The sequence below is a fragment of the Garra rufa genome, chromosome 1 (assembly GCF_049309525.1).
Source record: "Garra rufa chromosome 1, GarRuf1.0, whole genome shotgun sequence".
In the NCBI taxonomy this organism is placed as follows: domain Eukaryota; kingdom Metazoa; phylum Chordata; class Actinopteri; order Cypriniformes; family Cyprinidae; genus Garra; species Garra rufa.
The window spans coordinates 41,871,990-41,896,228 of record NC_133361.1 but is presented as its reverse complement, the minus strand read 5'-3'; the positions used below and the strand labels follow the sequence as shown (position 1 = coordinate 41,896,228).

The 24,239-nt window shown below is 37.7% G+C and overlaps 1 protein-coding gene across 2 annotated transcripts in view; it reads right to left on the bottom strand.

Annotated features, from left to right (window-relative positions):
* Window positions 1-24,239, bottom strand: part of slc1a9 (solute carrier family 1 member 9) — a 30,732-nt gene that overhangs the window by 4,819 nt on the left and 1,674 nt on the right. Inside the window, exons 1-10 of one of the 2 annotated variants that reach the window (XM_073840843.1) lie at window positions 17,726-17,833; window positions 13,507-13,650; window positions 11,885-12,037; window positions 11,511-11,764; window positions 8,481-8,586; window positions 8,154-8,280; window positions 5,121-5,354; window positions 4,320-4,514; window positions 2,697-2,831; window positions 2,110-2,542 (exon numbers count right to left, since the gene is read on the bottom strand). In XM_073840843.1, coding sequence (XP_073696944.1) covers window positions 2,110-2,542; window positions 2,697-2,831; window positions 4,320-4,514; window positions 5,121-5,354; window positions 8,154-8,280; window positions 8,481-8,586; window positions 11,511-11,764; window positions 11,885-12,037; window positions 13,507-13,645 — 1,776 coding nt within the window. In that variant the 5' untranslated portion in view covers window positions 13,646-13,650; window positions 17,726-17,833. Of the gene's footprint in view, window positions 1-2,109; window positions 2,543-2,696; window positions 2,832-4,319; window positions 4,515-5,120; window positions 5,355-8,153; window positions 8,281-8,480; window positions 8,587-11,510; window positions 11,765-11,884; window positions 12,038-13,506; window positions 13,651-17,725; window positions 17,834-24,239 lie in introns of those variants that run through there. The other variant, XM_073840835.1, reaches the window with a different exon arrangement.

The following is a 24,239-nucleotide window of genomic DNA, read 5'->3' as shown; positions in this document are numbered from 1 at the left end:
TGAACAAATCATTCAGGGGTGTGTTTCTCAAAAGCATCGTTAGCTACACTCTTAAAAATAAAGGTTCTTTATTGGCATCAATGGTTCCATAAAGAACCTTGAACCAGGGGCGGACTGGGACAAAATTTCAGGCCGGGAAATCTCACACTCATCCAGGCCATCCTATGCATCCCCACCTAATTGTGAATCCACAGACAACAATATTGTTTGTATGGCCATCATCATCATCACATTCAAATTTCCTTTTTAATCTCTTCTTTTTCCCCTGACATCTCTCTCTCTTATGTGTGTGTTTACTTTTTTCACTAATTTTCTTGTACCTGTCACTTTTTCAAGAACACATCTCCACCTTGTTGCAAAACAACCACCTCCTTGTAATTTATTTTGCACATAGTATAGGCGTACATTTAAGTATTACATTAGGACCATGTGTTATTGTTTTATCTTGCCTAAATGTCAAAAAAAAAGTTGCCTCTCTGTTTCACCTTGGCTTGGCGCTTCCACTCCGTTCTCGAGTGTTGCGCACTTTTGGCGGACGTGCGGAGCGCTCGCAGGGCTCATCGCGTTGCCAGTCAAGATTAACCGACACATGATTTGTTAGATTTGTGACTAAGTGGCGAATTTGAAAATAATAATCTTAGTATATTCGGCAGTCAACAGTCAACAACAACAACAATATATAAAAAAAATAATAAATTGTAGGGCAGCTGGCCAAATTGCCTGCCAGGCCACTGGGAATTCTCCCGGTACCACCCCTGCCTTGAACATCCATGGAACCTTTCAAATGCAGAAAAGTTTCTTTATAGTCAAAAAAAAAAACACGGTTCTTTAGATTTTTAAAAATGTTTTTCAAAATGGTCTTTTAAGAGATGTTCACTGAAAGGTTCTTTGGGAGCCAAAAATGGTTCTTCTAGGGCAGAGGTTCTCAACTCTGGCCCTCGAGGTCCACTTTCCTGAAGAGTTTACCTCCAACCTTGATCAAACTCACCTGCCTGTAACTTTCTAGTAATGATTAAGAGCTTGATTAGCCTGTTCAGGTGTGTTTGATTAGGGTTGGAGATAAACTCTGCAGGAAAATGGACCTCGAGGGCCAGAGTTGAGAACTCCTGTTCTAGGGCATCACTGTCAAAACAAAGTTTTGCAACATTTATTTTTAAGAGTGTAACTATGGTCATAAGTTTAATTGAACTCTATTTGTAACAAGGACCATAGATGCTTTCAGAAAACGCACCCCAGATTGGTTTTTGAACTGGATATAACACATCTCTGACAAGATCGGACTCAAAAGACAGATTTGTTCACAGATCGGACAGTGCAACTTCCCTCATGAGCTCTACTAAACACATCATAGAGGCTTAACAGTGAATAATGACTTTGATCTCTGTCTGTTTTTTTTGACAAAACATCTGTATTTGTCTTGTTTTAAGACTTGGAAATACAGCACACAAGTTCACTTCTGTTGTATACGGAAAAGAAAATAAGCGACTTTTGTGTGTCACACAAGAAAGAAAGTCAAACAGGTTTGGAACAACATGAAGGTGAGTAAATAATGGCATACATTTACATTTTAGTGACCAATCTCCCTAAGACCAATAACAGTTCAAACAAGTGTGTAGTAATTTGTGACCCTGGACCACAAAACCAGTCTTAAGGGTCAATTTTTTTGAAATTGAGATTTATACATCACATAAAAGATGAATAAATAAGCTTTCCATTGAGGTATGGTTTGTTAGGTGGGACAATATTTGGCCGAGATACAACTATTTGAAAATCTGGAATCTGAAGGTGCAAAAAAAATCTAAATATTGAGAAAAGTTTTGAGCAATGATTATTACTAATCAAAAAATAAGTTTTGATATATTTATGGTAGAAAATTTACAAAATATCTTCATGGAACATGATCTTTACTTACTATCCTAATGATTTTGGCATAAAATAAAAATCTATAATTCTGACCCATACAGAGTATTCCTGGCTATTTCTACAAATACACCCGTGCTATTTAAGATTGGTTTTGTGCTCCAGGGTCACATTTATTTGAGGACCTCATAAAATCTTAAAAAACTCAAATCTAAGCATAATATGAATATTTTCTGAATGAAGCCTCACCTGGTTGTCATGAGTGGGCAGAGCGCAGTATCCAGGCTCCGTCCTGCGTAAAAGACGAGGGGAATGTGTTCGGAAAGGCCTCGGGGAGTGAGAGCACACGGAGCGAGGGGAGGGCGAACGGATGGAGTGAGGTGATGGAGAGCGGACGGAACGGGGCGAGTGCGGGATAGAGTGCGATTGAGACTGCGAAGGGGTCAGAGACGGGGCGTGATGGTTGAGCTTGGGGGGACGCGGAGAGCGAGGGGGCAGTTCGGGCGGTTTGAGAGGATCTATAAGGTCTATTTCAGTGAGGAGAGGTGGAGGGGGGACAAACTCCTCGTCTGATAGAGGGATTTCCCCGTCGATCACGGCCAGCTCTGCCCGTGATAGGTGGTCCACAATGCCCGCCCCGAAAGAGTCGCCCACCACATTAATGGAGGTGCGCATTCTGTCGCTGAAGACACACAAAAGACAGCTCTAAAAGCTGACACAGAACAGCTCAGGATAGCTGTTTATGTTCATGAGGACAGTTGATAATTAGTCAGGACTAAACCAGGGGCTGTAAGCAATGGCCCGTACATAACCCAAACAGAGTTGTTTGAACTCACAGGAGCCAGTCAACAGCAACGAGCAGGCTGATGTCTTGAGTTGGAAGGCCCACGGCGGTCAGGATTAGCAACATGGTGACCAGACCCGCACTGGGAATACTGGCCGCTCCCACGCTGGCTAAAGTCGCTGTCATACTGTAGAGAAAGAAGGAGAGGGGAATAATCCACCATGACTGAGACTGTATGGGGCGGCACTGACAGATACGATCTATCGAGGGGGTGAAAAAAGAAAAAGTTCAATGGAGGAAAGAAGGAACATAAAAGAATGAAAAAGAATTGGAAGACGATGCTAGCTCACTTAAAGGAGGAACATCTGTGATGTAGCTGCAGGTTAAAGTTTTGTTTTGTAACTGTATTACAGTTATAGCGCCATAGTAATAAAAATTATAATAACTGTAATAATAGCCAGATTGCTATGGCACAACACAAAGGATCGTAAAACCAAACATGTGACTCATAAATCAGGACTGCATGTGAGAACTAGAAGGTTTAAAAATGAAATGTTTAAAAGACACAGCAAATGTCATGTTAAAATGGATATATAATGGATCCATTATAATGGAATTATACGGAATCAATTCTTACCTAAACAAAAAAGAAAGGAAAATACAAATTTGCAGTCATTAATATGTGAAGGTAAAACCTAATAATGCAATTTTATATACAAGAACTCAACCGATTAAAAAAATAAAATACAATTAAAAAATGGATTAAAAGGAATCAAGTCTTACCTTAATAAAAAAAATAAATAAAAAAAAATGAAAAAAAAAAAATTAAATAAAATACAACTTTTTAGTCATTAATATGGAAAAATACAACCTAATAATGCGATTTTATATATAAGACTCATCCGATAAAAATAAAATTAAATAAAAATGGATTATAAGGAATCAAGTCTTACCTGAATAAAGTAAAATAAAATACAATAAAATAAAATAAAAATTTCCATCATTAATATTTGAAGGTACAACCTAATAATGTGATTTTATATATAAGAAGTCAACCAAGAAAAATAAATAAAAATGGATTACATAAAATAAAGTAAAATAAAATATACTACAACCATTCAGTCAGAAGTCAACCAATAAAAATAAATAAAAATGGATTACAAGGAATTAAGTCTTACCTGAATAAAATAAAATAAAATAAAATAAAATAAATTGCAGTCATTATTATGTGAAGGTACAACCTGATAATGTGATGTTATACATAAGAACATAACCCATTAAAACCCATTAAACCTCATTAAAAAATTAATTTTAATGATTTTTATAAGAACTTAACCAATTAAAAAAAAATTAAAAATAGTTTATAAGGAATCAAGTCTAAAATATAAAAAAATACAAATTTGCAGTCATTAAAATGTGACGGTACAACCTAATAATAGGATTTCATTAGGTTGAACCAACTCAACCCATTAAAAAAAACAATTCAAAAAGGATTACAAGGAATCAAGTAAATAAACTAAAATATAAACTATAAAATAAATATAAAATGACTACAAATTAAGGACTAAAAAGCCCATTAGAAATAATTCCGTCCACAGATAAAAGGATTTTATTGTTGTAATGCAGCCACTGCAGAAGCCACAGTTTGTCTGGTGTCAGTTGTACATCTCCTTACCTAACAGTGACAATCTGTCCTCCATCTAGGGAAATGTCATTCATCTGGGCGATGAAAATGGCTGCTACGGCCTCATAGAGCGCAGTGCCATCCATGTTTATGGTGGCTCCGATGGGCAGCACGAAGCGAGTCACGCGCTTGTCAATGTTCAGATTCTCCTCCAGACAACGAAATGTCACTGGCAATGTCCCAGCACTGAAAAAGAGAAAGTGAATCTGATTATAATTGTCTAACAAATGTTAATTTGCCGTTTAAAAAATTGCTCCGACGAACCACGAATCCAAATAACCCACAAAACCAATAATTATTTAAAAAACAAACTTGATAGGATTGCATGCATATTCTGTGCCAAACTGACAGTTGGTTTGACATTCAGAAAATGGTTTGGCGCAACAGATGTAAACCCAGATTTATTCATAAACAACTATGTTTTCATAATTTCCCATCCATTTAGACTGATTAATCTTTCTAGACTTCTATTCTGGAGAACATCAGAGAGCGTGTTTGGCCAGATTAGGTCGTTTGGATGATTTACGTGGTGTCTAAAATATAAATCATCCATCTGATGTTTTTTGGTTACGTTGGAGTTTATATTAAAACATCTGAGATCACATACCAGCATAAAATATCATTTTTCAACATGAGAATGTGTTGTGGCTGTGCTATATGTAAAACAGAGATAGATCTTGCTTCTTAACACAGTTTTTTTTAACCAAATGTGACCTTTAACTCTTCAATCTGTGCTGCCAGAACTCCTCAATCAGCATATGAAATACATGATGATTAGTCTTCTGTCTGTACCTGCTGGCTGTTCCCAGAGCAGTGATCCAAGCCTGGAAGATACCAGAGTAAAACGTGAAGGGGTTTTTCCGAGTCACGGCAAAGTATATGACTGGCAGGATGAGTCCGCCATGAATGATGAGACCAACTATGACCGTGACCATGTACATGCCTAGCTGCCTCGCCACCACTTCCAAGTCACCAATAGCAGCAATTTTTCCACAGATGAGGGAGGCAATGCCAACTGGAGAGTACCTGAGGACAGATTAGTCAAGTTATTTAGTGGTTAGTTAAATCCTCATGTCGTTCCAAACCTGAAATCTGAACGCAACTGACACATTCAAGACCCAGAAAGGTAGTAAGGACATCGAAAAAATACTTCCTAAAATACTTTTTGTGCTTAGAGAAAACAACCAAAAAAAGACTTTATTCAACCATTTCTTCTCCTCCGTGTAAGTCTTCGACGCATGTTCACCAGAGTCGGGTTTGGAACGACATGAGGGCGAGTAATTAATGACAGAATTTTCATTTTTGAGTGAACTATCCCTTTAACTGTATAAAATAACACATTTTAATGACAATCAATAAATCAGTAAGTTTGTATTTGTAGCAAATAAAATAAATTCTATTCACACTTACTTTTTTCTTCCCACATTATAAATGTATTTATTTATATTTACACAACAGTTCTTTCTGGTTCTAGAATCTGATTGGCTGATAAGAGTGCGATATTAGAGTGATATCAGAACGCCAACAGCAGTTTCACCATTTGTAATTGTATCACTCCTCTTGCGGTACTATTCACAGCGAGTGTCATGGCAGACGCCCAAATCCACTTTAATTTTTTAAAATATTACTGTTTTTGTGTCACAGAACGTAGTTTAAGAGGTTTTCAGGCGAGAATGTACTTGTTTAGGCTTCAAATATCTCATCATGTTTATGTAAATTCAATGCTGTATATCAGTGTACTGCCTTTGTATGTTTGACTGAGTTGCCTATAGCAACTTTTATTATTGGCTGTTGTTGTTTACTAAATATTATTATTCAATAAATAACATTTTATATAAATAATAGTGGTAATAATAGTGTTTAGTATTGAGAACATTTGAGTATGTTCGTGATGGTGATTTCAGTTACATAGTTCCGCCATTAGATGGCGACAAGAGACTGTTTGAAAATTTTTTAAAACATTGAAAAATAAACGCTGTTCTAAACGTTTTTAGTTGTTTTTAGTTTAAACAACAGCTTAACGCAGCGAACAAATGCACTGAGCATTGCTGTTATCGGAAATCACTTTCAAATTCAATTAATTCAATCTAATGTTTTATTGTGACAATTAGAGATTGATCTGAAGAATGAATGCTGTATCAGATGCAGGTAATCACACTCGCTCAGTCCATCTCTCTCCCGTAACACTCGACATAACACAGTGGGCTTTTAATACAGTAATACAATAAGCTTTCAATGAAGCGACGTTCCTTCATTATTAGTTCTAAAGTGACGTTTTCAAATTAGTTAACGGAGGCTTGGGCTCAGCTGTTCAACTGTCAGACTTAGACAAAAGAGGCTTTTTAAAGACACTCCATTGTTGTTTCTTCTGTATTTACCCACTCGTGCAGTTGAACTGTTGTATAAACGCAATATCACACTCGTATACGTGAGATATGGCTGTATATCTGCACGGCTGTGATTTGGCCGTAGGCACGAGGCTGCAAATTACTAGTGTAATATTGCTCATATAGCTGCCTATATATTTACAAAAGGCCCTTACAAGAGGATCATCATATTTGGCCAGTTTCGCAACCTGAGCACCATATGAGAAGACGTTACTTCTTATGTGGTCTGATTTTAATTAATCTAAAATGCTGGTGTATAAATATTTCACCGTGTGTTATGGTAAGCAACAGATGATGTTTATTGTACCATTTGAAGAGTTTACATACTGTGAGCGGAAAACACAGAACACAGTTAGTTACAGATGGGACGGTCTCAGGGCTGAGCGGAGACTGTCTTTGTTGTCAAATGCTTTTATTTTGGGGTATTTACTTATTCCATGTGTGTTCTTTAAATGTTAAAACATATTAGAATATGAAATGAACATGTTTCCTCCCACTGTCTCACTCCTTTTGTGCTGTAAAATGGCTTACGGATCAAGTGTTTCATATTTTGCAGACATGATTCATAAGATCAGTGCTCTATCTGTTTTCTGCTATGTCTGTCTGTGCCAGCGTGTGGGTATCTGTCTGCGGTTTATGTGTCGGAGGATATATTACAACCAGAATAAAACTCCCACATTTACCCATGGGAACACAAATATGAGTTTGCACTCTCTCAGATTCCTGTGCTGTTCTCTCCCTGACAAATCCCCCTCTCTCCCTCTTCCTAACGTGTTACACTTTTCTCTCTGTCCAATTCGTTTACTCTGCTGAACTCCTCTGAACATGTTTGACAGATTAAGAACACAATAATTCCTACATTTCTACACTTCTGTAGCCTGTTTTATCCCATGCTTCAGGACTCAAAACATGCAGAGATTAATTAGTGTTTTTTCTATCATGACAACTCTAGGTTCAATTCATTGTTCATGGATTTGGTCTTGGCGGAATAGATCTGCTGCTGCTGTTGGTAATTGCTGTTGTTGTAGATTATTGCTGCTGCAAAGCAAGTACAGGAACTTGATATCGCCAATACATACATTGATACATTAGTATTTAGGACATACTGCTGCTGCACAAATAGCATATATAATAACCCATAGCAGATCTAAACAGGTGGAGCTGGGGAGGTGGAGGGTTTCAGAGGAACATGCTCTAGTCTAGTGAATGCTAACTAGTCATTAAAATCTAAAGCAGCAAACTCGTTGCAACATTAACCAATCAGCTTGTGCCAAGTAGCTTAACGTTGTGAATATCATCAGTTTGCGTTAACGTAAGTGGATGACACTTATAACATAGCTAAAGTAAATTAAGTTTCCATTGCAATATATATATATATATATATATATATATATATATATATATATTGTACACACTCATGATAGAGCAGAATACTGACCACATGATCATGGACACCATCTTCATGATGATTTCATTAAGGATGTTGAAGAACTCGCACATCAGCTTCCCCCTCTCTCCCATTTTCCCCATGCAGATACCAAATGCGATGAAGAACCCAATCAAACCTTATAACACAGGGACAAACATGACAATTAAAAGCAATGAAAATGAACAGAAATTCATCTATTGACAAATCATAACATTTGGAATTCCGATAATGCGTCACAAATTGAAATGCCACTTTTTGTATTTGGTGGTACTTAAAATGACATCTTTGATGTATTTTGTATTTCAAGCACAAAAAAAGGCCAGAATATACTCTAACCTAAAACATTCATTCCCCACTTCAGTTCCAGTTTTTTCCTGTTGACAAGGATCGGTTCTGTTTGGTTCTGGACTGGGACAGCAACTTTTTTCATCACCGTTTGAACCTGAAAAGAGAAGCAAGAAACAGATGACGATTCCGTAAAACTGTAAGATGTACTTTAAACGTTATTTTTATTATATACCATGAACCATTATATTTAACAAGGCAATACACTTAAAGAGGACATTAGATGCCCTTTTTTCACATATTTGTACACATGTATGATTCTTTAGAGTCTTCATGAAATGTCTGCAACATACTTTGGTTAAAATTCCTCAATGGTCGTGTAAAAAAACACCCATTTTATCTTGTCAAAAACAGCTCTGTTCACAGCAACCTGTTTCGGTGCATGACTCTTTAAATGATATTGAGCTACTTCTCACTCCACCCCGCTCTCCTGTTTTTTTGTTGTTGTTTTTTTGTATTTCGTTACCATCAAAAATAAAACTAATCTACTTTGTCGTCGGTGACTCTGATGTCAGGAGAAAATTAAGACTTTTATGTCCACTTTTACATCGAACTACAAAACACCTGCATTGCTTACAAGACGTCACTACAGCTGCTCGAGCGCAGAGAAAATTGTGGATTTGAGAGCTGATACGCTAATACCGGACAGTCGGTCAGTGGTTGTGGGTGAGGCCTGAGCAATATGACATTGTACTGCTCAGAAAATCAAAACGGCTTGATAATAGGAAGAGTTTAGGTTTTCTGGGGATTAAAAAGGGTTAATGGATTTTTATCGTTGTGGGGTGGTTGTGTCTACACACTGCTAAGACACATTTATATGCAAATTGTATCCAATGTCCCCTTTAATTGTAAGTAAAATAAAGAATGAATTACTATGTGAAATATATAGCAAATATGTTAATATAATAATAAATAATTAAGTATTAAAAAATAGTGAAAATATATAGTAGTCAACAACATACGTCTACAGTAAAATATTGTTTTGGAAGTAAACACCTTCAAACACCATCACCTTTGATTATATCTTACTTAGTCATAGTCTCTATTCTCTGTAGCTTTGCACTCATAAAATGTCTTGACCTATTTCCATATAAAAGTATTTTTAGTGTGGTGCAGCTCAATAAAATGTGATGTGCAATCCGTTTAAAGCAAACAAACTTACAGGAAAAGAGCTTATTAACCGGGTGGATCTGCTGTGAAATGGTGTATATAAAGCTCTACAAACATTATAATTATACGGAATAATAATTAGATGAAAATCAGCCTCATACACAAAGCAATAATGTTTATTATATGCTCTGTTAAGAACTGTGTCTCTGTGATCAGATTAAGTATTCAAAACCTCACTTATTTAGAATGAATGGAAGTGCTTCTGCAATACTAAACATAAACCACAGTGTGAACATAAGATAGATATCTTTAAATTCAAATGTGTACAGTGACTCTTGAATGATGTGTTCAATTTTAAGCCCTGATAGTAAGTTTTTTTTAGGAATTACAACTTAACACACAGTTGAAATTGCAATGTAAAAATGATAATTGGACAATGATCATGCCTTTTTTTTTTTTTACCTGAGAGCATACAGCAGGAAAAAAACTATGCTTAAAGGAGAAGTTCACTTCCAGAACAAAAATTTTTAGATAATTTACTCACCCCCTTGACATCCAAGATGTTTATGTCTTTCTTTCCTCAGTCGTAAAGACATTATGTTTTTTGAGGAAAACATTCCAGGATTTCTCTCCATATAGTGAACTTCTATGGTGCCTCTGAGTTTAGACTTCCAAAATGCAGTTTAAATGGCTCTAAATGATCCCAGCCGAGGAAGAAGTGTTTTATCTATTGAAACGATCAGTTATTTTTCAAAAGAAATTACAAATTTATATATTTTTTAACCTCAAATGCTTGTCTTGTCTAGCTCAGGGTTCATGACAGTTAGAGTATGTCGAAAAAACTCCCATCTAATTTTCTCCTCCAAATTCAAAATTGTCCTACAACACTGTTTTACCTTTTTTGTAAAGGGCATTTAACCTTCTTTGCATGTTCACTTTGTAAACACTGGGTCGGTACTTCTGCAGCGATGTAGGACAATTTTTAAAGTTAGCGGAAAAAATGAGATGTGAGTTTTTCGACACACCCTAACTGTCTTGAACCAGAATACACAGACTTCATGCAGAGATAGACAAGACAATACATCATTTGACTAGATAAGACCCTTCTTTCTTGGCTGGGACCGTTTAGAGCCCTTTTGAAGCTGCATTTTGGAAGTTCAAACTCGGGGGCACCATAGAAGTCCATTACATGGAGAGAAATCCTGAAATGTTTTCCTCAAAAAAACATAGTTTCTTTACGACTGAAGAAAGAAAGACATGAACATCTTGGATGACAAGGGGATACAAGGGTGAGTAAATTATCTTTTTAATTTTTGTTCTGGAAGTGAACTAAAACTTAAAATGAAAATAAAATAATCATCCATCGTTGGGGCTGCTAAATAAATCGTCAACTTTAAAAAAGAAGAGAAAACGATTCTCACATTGTTTGTTGGCCAAACTGTACACAAATTCATCTGTCACTTGTTAGCAGCAAGACAAATCGGGCAGGACAGGTTGCGTGATATGTCCTCGTGCTCAAAAACCATGAATAAACAATGTAAAAAAACAACAACTGTGAATCATTGGCCACAGACAGCATGAAACCATCGGTCAATTGGGATATGACCCGAGGTCCCCTTCATACATCACGAGCATCCCGCTGTGCCACTGTTCTAAAAGATTCACATTTTGTAAACAACTAAAATGCAAAAAGACGACACAAGATGTCTCAACAGAGCACATTATATAGCAAAAACTCCTGGGAAGATAGAGAAAAAAATCACCCACAAGTCATTAGAGACATAAACTCTCATCCATGATGTCTCTGTTTGTGGGCAGGACCCATTTTCATGGTAAACCACCAACACCAAGTGCATGCCGGATGATCTTGTGACTACATTTCAAACTTTTCAAAGCACAAGCACTTTTTACCTGTTGAAAACAGGCCTGGACCAGGTTCTCTGGGAAGAGGTTTCGTATCAGATCTAGAAAGGCATCCAGACTGCTGACTTCTTGGTTCTTGGAGGCAGCGTTGACCTGACCGGTCCTGAGTTTTGGGTTCCCCGGGTGTATTCCTAGCACCAGGATGACACCCAGAACAGCAGCGATTACTGTGGTGGACATGTAGTACACCATTGCTCTGGTGCCCATTCTTCCACTGGAGCGAGCATCCAGACCAGCCAGGCCTGCAAGCCAGACAGAAGAAGAGAGAGAGATCTTGTGTCAACAAAGATAAATGGGGTCTTTTCTTTTGCTTGTTTCCATTTAACAGTCATAAAACACAATGCATGTTTTTGAAGACTGACCTGTGATGAGACTGGAAATGATGAGGGGCAGGATGAGCATCTTGAGCATTCTCATTAGGACGTCTCCAGGAAAGGAAACCAGCATAAGAGTGTTTGTGTCCAGATCAGGAACATAACGCAGCATCATGCCCAGCACTGTGCCCGCTATAACACCTGTGAGAGCGTCGATTACACTGGTTATGTTCATCCTGCTTATTAAAAGGTGTATGGATCACAGCATTGTAGGATTCTGGGTATTTCACATGCACCACTGCATAACTGTCCCGTATCTGCAACATCTCAAACTACAGTTGTATAAACAGTGTCACTACATTGGGGCCAAAAAATTTGCTGAGAACTTGCTAGTTTGGTATTTGTCTGCGGTTTGACTGATGATCACAGTTATGAAACACAGACAAGGTTTATCTTGTATATTTTTAAGAATGTGAGTATAAAGAGAAAGTCGATGAAAGCAAAGGATAAACACTGACAAACGGAGATTAAAGGATTAGCTCACTTTCAAAATAAAATTTCCTAAAATTTACTCACCCCTATGTCATCCAAGATGTTTATGTCTTCAGTCGAAAGTAAATTAAGGTTTTTGAGGAAAACATTTCAGGATTTTTCTCCATATATTGGACTTCAATAGGGATCAACCGGTTTCAATGCAGCTTCAAAGGGCTCTACACGACCCCAGTCGAGGAATAAAGGTCTTATCAAGTGAAACAATTGGCCATTTTCTAAATAAAAGACAAATTATATACTTTTAACCACAAATGCAAGTCTTGCACTAGCTTGACTTCACACGATACGTAATCACATTGGAAAGGTCACGTGTGACGTAGGTGGAAGTATTGACCCAGTGTTTACAAAGCAAACATGCAAAGAAATTCAAGGTAAAACAATGATATTGGATAATTCTGAAGTTGAAGGAAAAAATTACTTTTTCGCCCTACCTTTCAGAACCAGAGTACACAGACGAAGAACTAACTACACCTGAGCTTTCAAATGTCATCACATAATGCAAGATGAGCGTTTGTTTAAAAAAAATACAATTTATTCCACGGCTGGGATTATGTAGAGCCCTTTAAAGCTGCATTGATACTGCAATCTGGAATGTTTTCCTCAAAAACATTTCTTTACAACTGTAGAAAGAACGAGATGAACATCTTGGATGACATTTGGGTGAGTAAATTATCAGGAAATTTTATTTTGGAAGCAATCCAATCCTTTAAATTGGTCAAAAATTTTAATTTTGGCCCAAAATAGTTCTATTTTAGTTTTCATGATCATTACTTTTACCTCTTTCCAGCTGCTGTGTCTTTAATAAACACCCCCTTTTGTCTACGCAATTAGCTAATCTCTTCCTGTATATTATCAACAATTTTTTGAGATAATACTGTCCCTCCTGCTTTGTCCTTATCACCTCTCTATGACTTGCTAGGCTTTATTAGTTTATGAGCATCAAACAATAAAGCCATGAACTGGCAAATTTATTTAGTCATCTGAACTTCCAAGGAAGGAGACACAGACAGACCTGAAGTTGTATACAAACACTCCTACACATGCATACATGCATGCGCACGCACGCACACACACACACACACACACACACACACACACACACACACACATAAGCACACCTAGCACGGTGAGGGCAAGGAGCAGGTTGCGTATGAACCAGCCACATTGTTGGTTTGTGTTGTTTTTTAATTCTGCAACCACTCCATCATCCATCTGCAGTGTTGCACTTGTCTGGTTGCCCAAATGCTTATTCGTCATTCTATCTGTATAAGTAAAGAGAAAAGAAGAAAGTTCAAGGTAAATAAACAGTGATTATTACTTAATCATCCTAACCTTCACTTTATGCCTCCAGTGAACTCAAGGACATTACTCAAGGGGTCAGGGGGTCAAGGTTTTTCTGGTTAGCACGGCCCAGTTAGACCCTGCTGGCTGATACCATAGACCAGGGGTGGACCATCAGTCCTGGAGAGCCACAGACCTGCAGAGCTTTGCTTTAACCCTAATAAAACATACCTGAATAAGCTAAACAAGGTCTGAAGAGTTACTAAGGCAGGTGAGTTTTTATTAGGGTTGGAGCTGACCTTTGCAAGGCTGTGGCTCTCCAGGACCATAAAACTGAAAAAAGTATTTAAAAAAATAAAAAACATGAACGATGCTTCTCCACTTCCTTTCACTATAGAAAAGTGAAGCCAAAACATCCCAGTTTGGCCACTCTCATCTTGCGCCCATGATGGTATTTTGGATCCCAAGTCTGTGCAGTACTGATCTTGAGGTTGAAGTCCCATTTGTTTACATGGTGAGCGCAGGGTTTACGACCTGTTCTCCAGCCAGCCACCAGATGGCGATCAAAATGTTTTGGCTTCACTTTTCAGGATGTGTGTGCCACACTTTCACTTAGTGGATACCAAAATGACTCCATTCTACTGCCAAAAAAACATCTTTCTCCATTGACTTTTTGCAATGTGCACACTGCTGTTTAGGTCAGTACGTTTTTCTGCAATGTTTTTGGAAGAATTTATATATATGTATGTGACCCTGGACCACAAAACCAGTCATAAGGGTCATTTTTTTAAATCTGAAAACTGAATAAATAAGCTTTTCATTGATGTATGGGAATTAAGATAGGACAATATTTGGCCGAAATACAACTATTCGAAAATCTGGAATCTGAGGGTGCAAAAAAAAAAAATCTAAATATTGAGAAAATCACCTTTAAAATGGTACAAATTAAGTTCTTAACAATGCATATTGCTAATCAAAAATTTCATTTTGATGTATTTACGGTATGAAATTTACAAAATATCTTCATGGAACATGATTTTTACTTAATATCCTAATGATTTGTGGCATAAAAGAAAAATCTATAATTTTGACCCATACAATGTATTGTTGGCTATTGCTACAAATATATCTGTGCTACTTACAACAACGTTTTGTGGTCCAGGGTCTTTATGGGGACAAAATGTCTCCACAAACATGGCAATATCCAAAATCCTTGTCCTTGTGGGGACATTTTTTTTTTTTTTTGTTTCTCATGAGGAAAAGAATGTATGCAATTGTCGCCAATCATTGTGTGCATGTTTGTATTAAAGCCTTAAAGACAGTTTTTTTAATCCGCTAACAATCTAATATTGAAGATATTTTCGTGCATTAGAGTGACTATCAATATGCAGCATATGTAAATAGCTTTGAATGCAGTTAAGGTTGTCAAGATTCTCCATTCTAATCGACTATTCGTTTTTTTGTTTTTGTTTTTTAAATCCTCAATTTTTTTCCCGGCAAAATACCGGAAGTGCCGCATTTCACGGACGAGAATCCTTTAAATGCATTATTAGACTGTTTTCCAAGGCTGCATTATATATTAAACCCATTTAAAAATATTAATTAAGCATAGCTGGGAATTAACAAACACTGAGTCAGTTAAATATATTTGATGCCGGTTTAATGTGCGCAGGTTACGTCCGTGCGTCTCACAGCAGCTCGGTTCACAGTATGCTGTTCCTCAGGAACTGTTATCATTTACATGTGTGGAGCCTCTCAAACTCCATCTCTGCATGTTGTTGCGAGTTTGGGTTTATTATAACGTTCATCTGGGAACGCAACGTGCGCCATTTCACCAGATTTGTAAAGTAAATAAACCAATGCAAACTCAATATGCTAAGTGTTCATCGCGATTTCAAATTAAAAGCTCAAACCCTCACTCTGAGTTTACTCGTTTTGATGTCCACATATTCATTAAATTACAGTGACTATAATATTTCTGTCATATAGAAATAACCAGATATTAAAGATAAAGTGGACATTTGAATTAAATTATGTTTGGTCAATATTAAACAAAAACCATATTATATTTTTAATAAATTTTTTGAACTAATTATTATTGCCTCATTGCTATTATTTTAAATGATTTTAAAGGCTATTGTTCACTTAAATCCATTTTTAGTACCACAAAAAATATTAATTAAAATTATAGGGTCCTATGAAATCCGCTTTATTTCCAAATTATTTTTTTTCACGTTTTATTTGTCTATACTCTATTTTAATGGTTAAATTATTATTATTATTATTTTTAAATCAATAAGCCTGTCTAATTAATTAAGTTTTATAGTTTTATTTTTACCAAATTCTTTTCCATTACTTTTCTGGATTCCATTTTAATGGTTCCATTAAATTGTAATAATCGAAAGCATCTCCAATTAATTGATTTTATTAAAAATCAATGTTAAAATTGTTGATTTTTTTTTGTGGGGTAAATTAGTCATTTAGATTAATTGCTAAATTCGTTGATGAATTAATCAATATAAAAATAGACGTTAGTGGCCGCCCTAAATGCTTATTTTGAATTATTGGTTGATTTAAAGGTTTGAAATATCACATAAATTACATTTGATTTGACTGAAATTCTTGTACCAAAACATTTTGCATTCTACCTGTGGTATAAGTTTTGTGAAGGATGGACACTGTGGAATGAAGATTTTTAGCTGTGTTTATGATTAATCTGCATAACGGTGACTGTAAAATATGTAGTGTAGGTATGGAAATGATATATTTTTAGTTTTGATGGTTGTTGATATGGAAGCTGAGTAATAGACACTAAGATAAATGGAAATACTAATGGATTGCTTTCTCCTAGCAAACTTCCTAGGTCACATCTGATTGCTCTGGACAAATACTAATGCAATGACGAAGCTCTCTTTCTATCATGCTAATGAGCAGTGGCCAAAACAATTCACCAGAAAGACAACAAACTTAGCGTGTGTATAAAAGTCATATTAATAATAGAACAACACAAAGACCACAGGGATAGATAAAGTACCCAAAACATTTGAGACTGATAAATTATAGTTGTGGATGAGATTATCACCCTTACAATAGATTGGTCACAGCAACAGCAACACAGGCCGGCAGGGATGTTATGATAGGTTCATGAAATTGCATCCGAAAGCCTAGAACATCCATCTGCAGTGTTTACGTGAGCATGCCGACACATAACACACCACGTTACCATAATTGGTCATCATTATTTTCATCTGTCGTCGTCTATGCTCGTGACACCAGAGGCCAAAGTATCGCACGGCCTCATGTGATTGTACTCCTCTTCTTAATCATTCAATGATTTTTTTTATTACTGATTATGACCAAGACTTTGTACTAACATCTAAAATGCATAAATAAACAGTTTATTAGAAACCTCCCAAGCAACATCTGCACCACACAACACTGGCAAGCAGTTGGAAATTTCTGTGATCCGTATGATTGTCCGAAACAGTCAAGCAAGAGATTTACTTATTCACCTCCTCACATCACGTGCATCTTACAGCCGTTTCTCCAATAATGCTCCGCCTCTTACATAAAGAGAAATTAAATGATGCTAAAATGGAGGCCTGGTTCGTTTGGAAGTCACTGAGATCACTGATCGCAAAGGAACAAAACCACAAAGCCTTGCAGGAAAACATTATAACTCCCTTGCAATCTTTTAATCTTCTAAACTGCTACTTTTCACGTGTTGTCTTACATGCACACACACAGACACACCCACATATACACTGTCAAACCTCCATATGGGAGTAATACACGGCTCCTGCTCCTTTACAATACCGTATGACTGCCAAGTGGGGCCAATAAACATTTCATCAGCCTCGGCCCATTATAAACATCTGCCTGAGGCCGGACACTGATTGAAGCAGGAGAAACTGAGGGTTGAATAATGAGACATATAGAATAAACACATGTGTTCAGACGATAGCGAGAGCTGAAAGACAGAGCGACATTTATAGTTACGATCAAACATTAGAGGATTGCATCATCTTAAAATAACTAGACGAGAGAAATACTCACCTGAGTTTGCCGTTGTGGCCTTTTTGCCCTTTCTCTTCTTACCGTTTTTCGCTACTGTTTGGTGCTGACTCTTTGACCTGCATTTCTCTTTCTTTTTCTGGATGTTCCCTGTCCTGTTCATCTGTTTGTTCTTCATCTCAGATTTAAACTAAAACAACAGTTGCTGCTCAGACATAAAGACGGATTGGCAGCACTGCTGAAATGTTTTTGTTTTTTTTTTGGAGGGGGAGGGAGGGAAGTCATTTGCCAAGTTTCAATTGCACAAACATAATCCTCTGTGAAGCCTCATGGGAGAAGAGAGAGAGAGTGAGAAAGAGAAGCTTATGACCCAGGATTCTGCATCCCTTTTTACAATACCTCACAATTTTCCCTGAAGTACTGAGCTTAAACCTGTTTTCACGAAGGTCTCCGCATTCAAACACAGGCAACAACATGCCAGAACTGCACCTATAAAAATGAAGCACTACTACATTCTGCTAATCCCTTTTTTGGAGAGCTGCTTTGTTTTTCAGAGAGGAGGTAACAGGTTGTAACCGAATAAGTCATTTTCAGGCACACGGCTGGTGGGAGGTCACGGTTTTCGAGAAAGGTCAGGATGTTAAAAGTAAAAGCAAGTCAAAACTGTGCAACGAGAGTCAACAAGTAAGGCACAAAGATTTCAATTCATGAGAAACAAATTAATAGCTCTTGCAACAATAAAGAGCAATTATTATTTTCTCAGAATTTTATGCGCTCTTAAGCCATGATGTAAGTCTATAAGATCAGCCAGTGTCACAATGCATCCCTCCCCCGATAAAGTATGTGACCTTTTTCTTTTCCACCAATCCAGACTGATTTATGAATAAGAACATTAGGAGGATTGGCCACCTATAATCTAAGAGCTTTGGCTGTCAGTCAGAAGATGATATTAAAGTGGTAGTTGGCATAATATGCCAAAATAGCTTCTTTCATGTTCCAGCCACACAGGTTTAGAACACTGTACAGAAACAGAAAAGCTATTGTCTGATTGTCTGCTGAGTTTCCGTTAATATATTTGAGCAAATTTAACGATATTGTAATCATCTGTAAGATATTGCATCTTTATTTGGACCCATTGCTGCATTACGTGGACGTGAGATTGAAGACAAGGGACTCTTGAGAAGTGTTTTTCAAATGAGCTACTTCTTACTTGACAGCAACATCTAAAAATGCAAAGCAGACAGTGTGAACCGCTGAACAAGCCCAGACGTTGTGCAGCAGCCAAAAACGTCTGTCTGGCACATGTGTACAAAAACCAATCATTTGAAGAAGTGCATATGGAATACGTACAGAATAATCCATTCCAAATTTTTTGCCAAATATGTATCGGCAAAACTCAAAAAATGTACCAATATGTATGAATTGCTGCAGTTTCCAGGCAGTAAACCTCCAACAACTTTTATTCCTTTTCACACAAAGTATGATTTACAGGGCCAAAGTTTTGATTAAGGAAACACAATACCTTTTACAAAGGAAAGGATGTGACATGTAGCCAAGTATGGTGTCCCATACTCGGAATTTACACTCTGCATTTAAACAATCCAAATGAAAAACCAAATGAGTGGGCAGGCAGTTTTGATGCGGCACCTGGGGAGAAGTTGGGGTTTTGGTGCTTACGGGTGCTCAAGGGTCTTACCTCAGTCATGGTACTGAGGGTGGAGAAGAGCGCTGGACATTGACTTCCCCCACTTACAATCCCTGCCAGTACCGAGACTCGAACCCACAACCTTCGGGTTACAATACAAGTATGACTCTCTAACCATTAAGCCACCACTGCCCAAAATGATGTTACTACATCAAAACAATTTTAACATGCTGCAAATGTTTGAGTTTGGTGTAGGGGATAATGCGATAAAGCATTAACCTCTTAGGAACACTCCTGGGACATTTAATTTCTGAACAGCCGCAAAATGTACCTGAAGGAACACGCAGCAATATGTACCAAGGTAATGAACAGGCGTTACAGTCCCTTACTGAACGAGCATTTTAGCGTCACCAACTGGACATTTTACAGTAATAAAAATGTCAAAGTACTTCAAGGTCTTGCTACAATTGATCAGACACAAGATGGCACCATTTTTGTTTGTACATAACACCGAAGTATATACTATTGGAAGTATATCTCAAACGGTCCTGAACAAACAAGGTAATCATGGTAAAAACATGTTTACTCACACTTACAGTGAGTGAAATAAGTATTTGATCCCCTATTAATCAACAAGATTTCTGGCTCCCAGGTGTCTTTTACACTGGCATTGAGCTGAGATTAGGAGCACACTCCTAAAGGGAGTGCTTCTAATCTCAGTTTGTTACCTGTATAAAAGACACCTGTCTACAGAAGCAATCAATCAATCAGATTCCAAACTCTTCACCATGGCCAAGACCAAAGAGCTGTCCAAGGATGTCAGAGACAATATTAGACCTACATTGTGTAGGAATGGGCTACAAGACCATTGCCATGAAGCTTGGTGAGAAGGTGACAACAGTTGGTGCGATTATTCACAAATAGAAGAAACACAAAATAACTGTCAGTCTCCCTTGGCCTGGGGCTCCATGCAAGATCTCACCTAGTGGAGTTTCAATGATCATGAGAACGTGAGGAATCAGATCAGAACTACACAGGAGGATCTTGTCAATGACCTCAAGACGGCATGAAGGACTGAAATCCTGTAGCGCCCGCAAGGTCCCCCTGCTCGAGAAAGCACATGTACAGTACAGGTCCGTCTGAACTTTTCCAGTGAACATCTGAATGATTCAGAGGAGAACTGGGTGAATTGGGTGTTGTGGTCAGATGAGACCAAAAGAGCTTTTGGCATCAACTTAACTCGCCGTGTTTGGAGGAGGAATGCTGCCTTTGACCCCAAGAACACCATCCCCACCGTCAAACAAGGAGGTGGAAACATTATGGTTTGGGGGTGTTATTTTGCTAAGGGGACAGGACAACTGCACATCAAAAAGACGATGGACGGGGCCAAGGCAACAAAGGAGTGGCACATCAAGGTCCTGGAGTCTCCAAACCTTAATCCAATGGAAAATCTGTTGAGGGAGCTGAAGGTCCGAGTTGCCAAACGTCAGCCTGGAAACCTTAATGACTTGGAGAGGATCTGCAAAGAGGAGTGGGACAAAATCCCTCCTGAGATGTGTGCAAACCTGGTGGCCAACTACAAGAAACATCTGACTTCTGTGATTGCCAACAAGGGTTTGCCACCAAGTACTAAGCCATGTTTTGCGAAGGGGTCAAATACTTATTTCACTCAATCAATTTATAACTTTTTGAAATGCATTTTTCTGTATTTTTTTGTTGTTGTTATTCTGTCTCTCACTGTTCAAATAAACCTACCATTAAAATTAATGACTGATCATTTCTTTGTCAGTGGGCAAACGTACAAAATCAGCAGAGGATCAAATAATTTTTTCCCTCACTTTCACAACTTGCACCATGCCACTATGCACTTTAGCCTCACTATTACATCATAAAGTGGCTCATTCCAAAACGAGTTGAGCTTGGATTAAAAAAAAAAAACAGTTTTTAAACAAACAAGAAAGTTTTGCATTTTGACATTTACAGGATGTTTTTATAATACATTTACATGTTATGTGTCAAAAGATCAAGGGACATTTGATTTCTCAGTTCATGACCTCTGTAATTCCTCCACTTACTAGCACTTAATGAACATTACCTGAGATCATTTCTCAAGCAAGCAACCGAACAAATGCCAAAAGCTTAGCCTAGCTAAGTTGCTGGACTTTAGCCATATCAAACAGAACAGGTTTGATTTACAGTGAAAAGCCTTTTATGACAGAACAGGATGCTCAGGAATGGAAATGATGAAACGATCTGCCACAGGCAAAACTACAGTTTACCAAACACACAATCTCAGTCGGCCTCCTTTTGTAGATCACACAGTGTGAACATGAACAATTCTGGGGGTGTTAATCAGTGTGCCAGAAGATGTTATAAAGATACCACTTTTACTACCTCAGTCAGAAGACTTGACATTGCAGTCAAACCAAAATCCCTGGAAGACAGAAAGGCCTCGGGGAATCCCTTTCGAAAGCTCGCCAAGAATCACAAGAAGCAGTAAAAAGTAAGAAAAAGCTTAGTCTAATGGAGCTAAACCTTGACTAAGCATGGATTAAGATGGTTTAGCTTGTCTCCCGATATTGACCAGCCGACAAGTGTCTAAAACCCCTATTAAAAACAATCAAAACCAACCACACTAGGACACCTGCTAACCACATAGCTGCAGGGTTTTTTTCAGCATGTAGGAGGAGAAGATAAGAATGCTTTTCTTGTGGTTTGGCTGCCCTTATTTGCAGAAGCTTCAGTGGCGGCATGGAAGATAGCAATGTCAAATAAGAATAAAAAGTTATGTAACAAGTTTGAACAACCACATTTCTGTCACATCACAAATAACTTTGTCCAATTAGTGACTTTAACTAAACAGGAGAACTACTGAAAAATAAGAACTTAGTTTGTTTCAGAATACATTCTGTTTTCATTCTGTTGGAAAAAAAAAATGTAATCCCCTGCTGATTTTGTACTTTGCCCACTGACAAAGTAATTATCTATTTATAATTTTAATGGTAGGCTTATTTGAACAGTGAGAGACAGGATAACAACAACAAAAAAGAATTTCAAAAAAGTTATAAATTAATTTGCATTTTAATGAGTGAAAACATGACTTAATACTTGGTGGCAAAACCCTTCAGACGTTTCTTGTAGTTGGCCACCAGCTTTGCACACATCTCAGGAGGGATTTTGTCCCACTCCTCTTTGCAGATCCTCTCCGAGTCATTAAGGTTTCGAGGCTGACATTTGGCAACTTGAGCCTTCAGCTCCCTCCACAGATTTTCTATAGTATTAAGGTCTGGAAACTGGCTAGGCCACACCAGCACCTTAACGTGCTTCTTCTTGAACCACTCCTTTGTTGCTTTGGCCATGTGTTTTGGGTTATTGTCATGCTGGAATACCCATCCATGACCCCTTTTCAATGCCCTGGCTGAGGGAAGAAGGTTCTCACTCCTCGTCCATCGTCCCTTTGATGCGGTGCAGTTGTCCTGTCCCCTTAGCAGAAAAACACCCCCAAAGCCTAATGTTTCCACTTCCATGTTTGATGGTGGGGATGGTGTTCTTGGGGTCATACGCAGTATTCCTCCTCCTCCAAACACGGCGAGTTGAGTTGATGCCAAAGAGCTTGATTGTTCTCATGATCATTGAACCTCCACGAGGTGAGATCTTGCATGGAGCCCCAGACCGAGGGAGATTGACAGTTATTTTGTGTTTCTTCCATTTGAAAATAATCACACCAAATGTTGTCACCTTCTCACCAAGCAGCTTGGCGATGGTCTTGTAGCCCATTCCAGCCTTGTGTAGGTTTACAATCATGTCCCTGATATCCTTGGACAGCTCTTTGGTCTTGGCCATGGTGGAGAGTTTGGAATCTGATTGACTGATTGCTTCTGTGGAAAGGTGTCTTTTATACAGGTAACAAACTGAGATTAGGAGCACTGCCTTTAAGAGAATGCTCCTAATCTCAGCTCGTTACCTGTATAAAAGACACCTGGGAGCAAGAAATCTTGCTGACTGATAGGGGATCAAATCACTTATTAAACTGCAAATCCATTTATAACTTTTTCAAATGCGTTTTTCTGGATTATTTTGTTGTTATTCTGTCTCTCACTGTTAAAATAAACCTACCATTAAAATTATAGACTGGTCATTTCTTTGTCAGTGGGCAAATGTACAAAATGAGCAGGGGATCAAATCATTTTTCCTCACTATATCTATATTTTACTTATTGATCACTTATTATGTTTTTGTTTGTTTGTTTTCCAGATAAAATGCCTATAGTAAATCACATCTGGATTTCAACGTGGCTGGGTAATTATGCTTTTTGGGAGGTCATGTCATATCTTGACTGCCAAAATCACCATTGATGACAAGGTGTTTTCCGATGTCTGAATGTGTGGTCAGTTTATGTGTGTGTGTGTGTGTGTGTGTGTGTGTGTGTGTGTGTGTGTGTGTGTGTGTGTGTGTGTGTGTGTGTGTGTGTGTGTGTGTGTGTGTGTGTGTGTGTGTGTGTGTGTTTGTTTTTGGTGTTTGGGGATTATTTTCTGAGGTTGATTGTTTGGTGTGGGCTTTGCAAAGGGATAGAGATATAATCCCATAACCCCCTGCTTCAGTGAGAAAATGGAAGCAACACAGTGACAGACTGGACACCACAGTTATCTTTCAACCTCACACATGAACTATGCAAACCAGACCCATCCATTTATAATCTCATTATATATGGATGGGTCAGATTAATATTTAAGCCACTTGGAAATGTAAACTATATATATTTGTTATAGGAAAAATCTCACATATATGAGTTTCTTAAGATCACCTTATTCTAACCATCAAATGCAATACATTATTTTATTAATGTGTCTATGTATTTTCAACTTTCTTTTAAATATCTACACCACATATAAAAAACAATTTATATTGCAT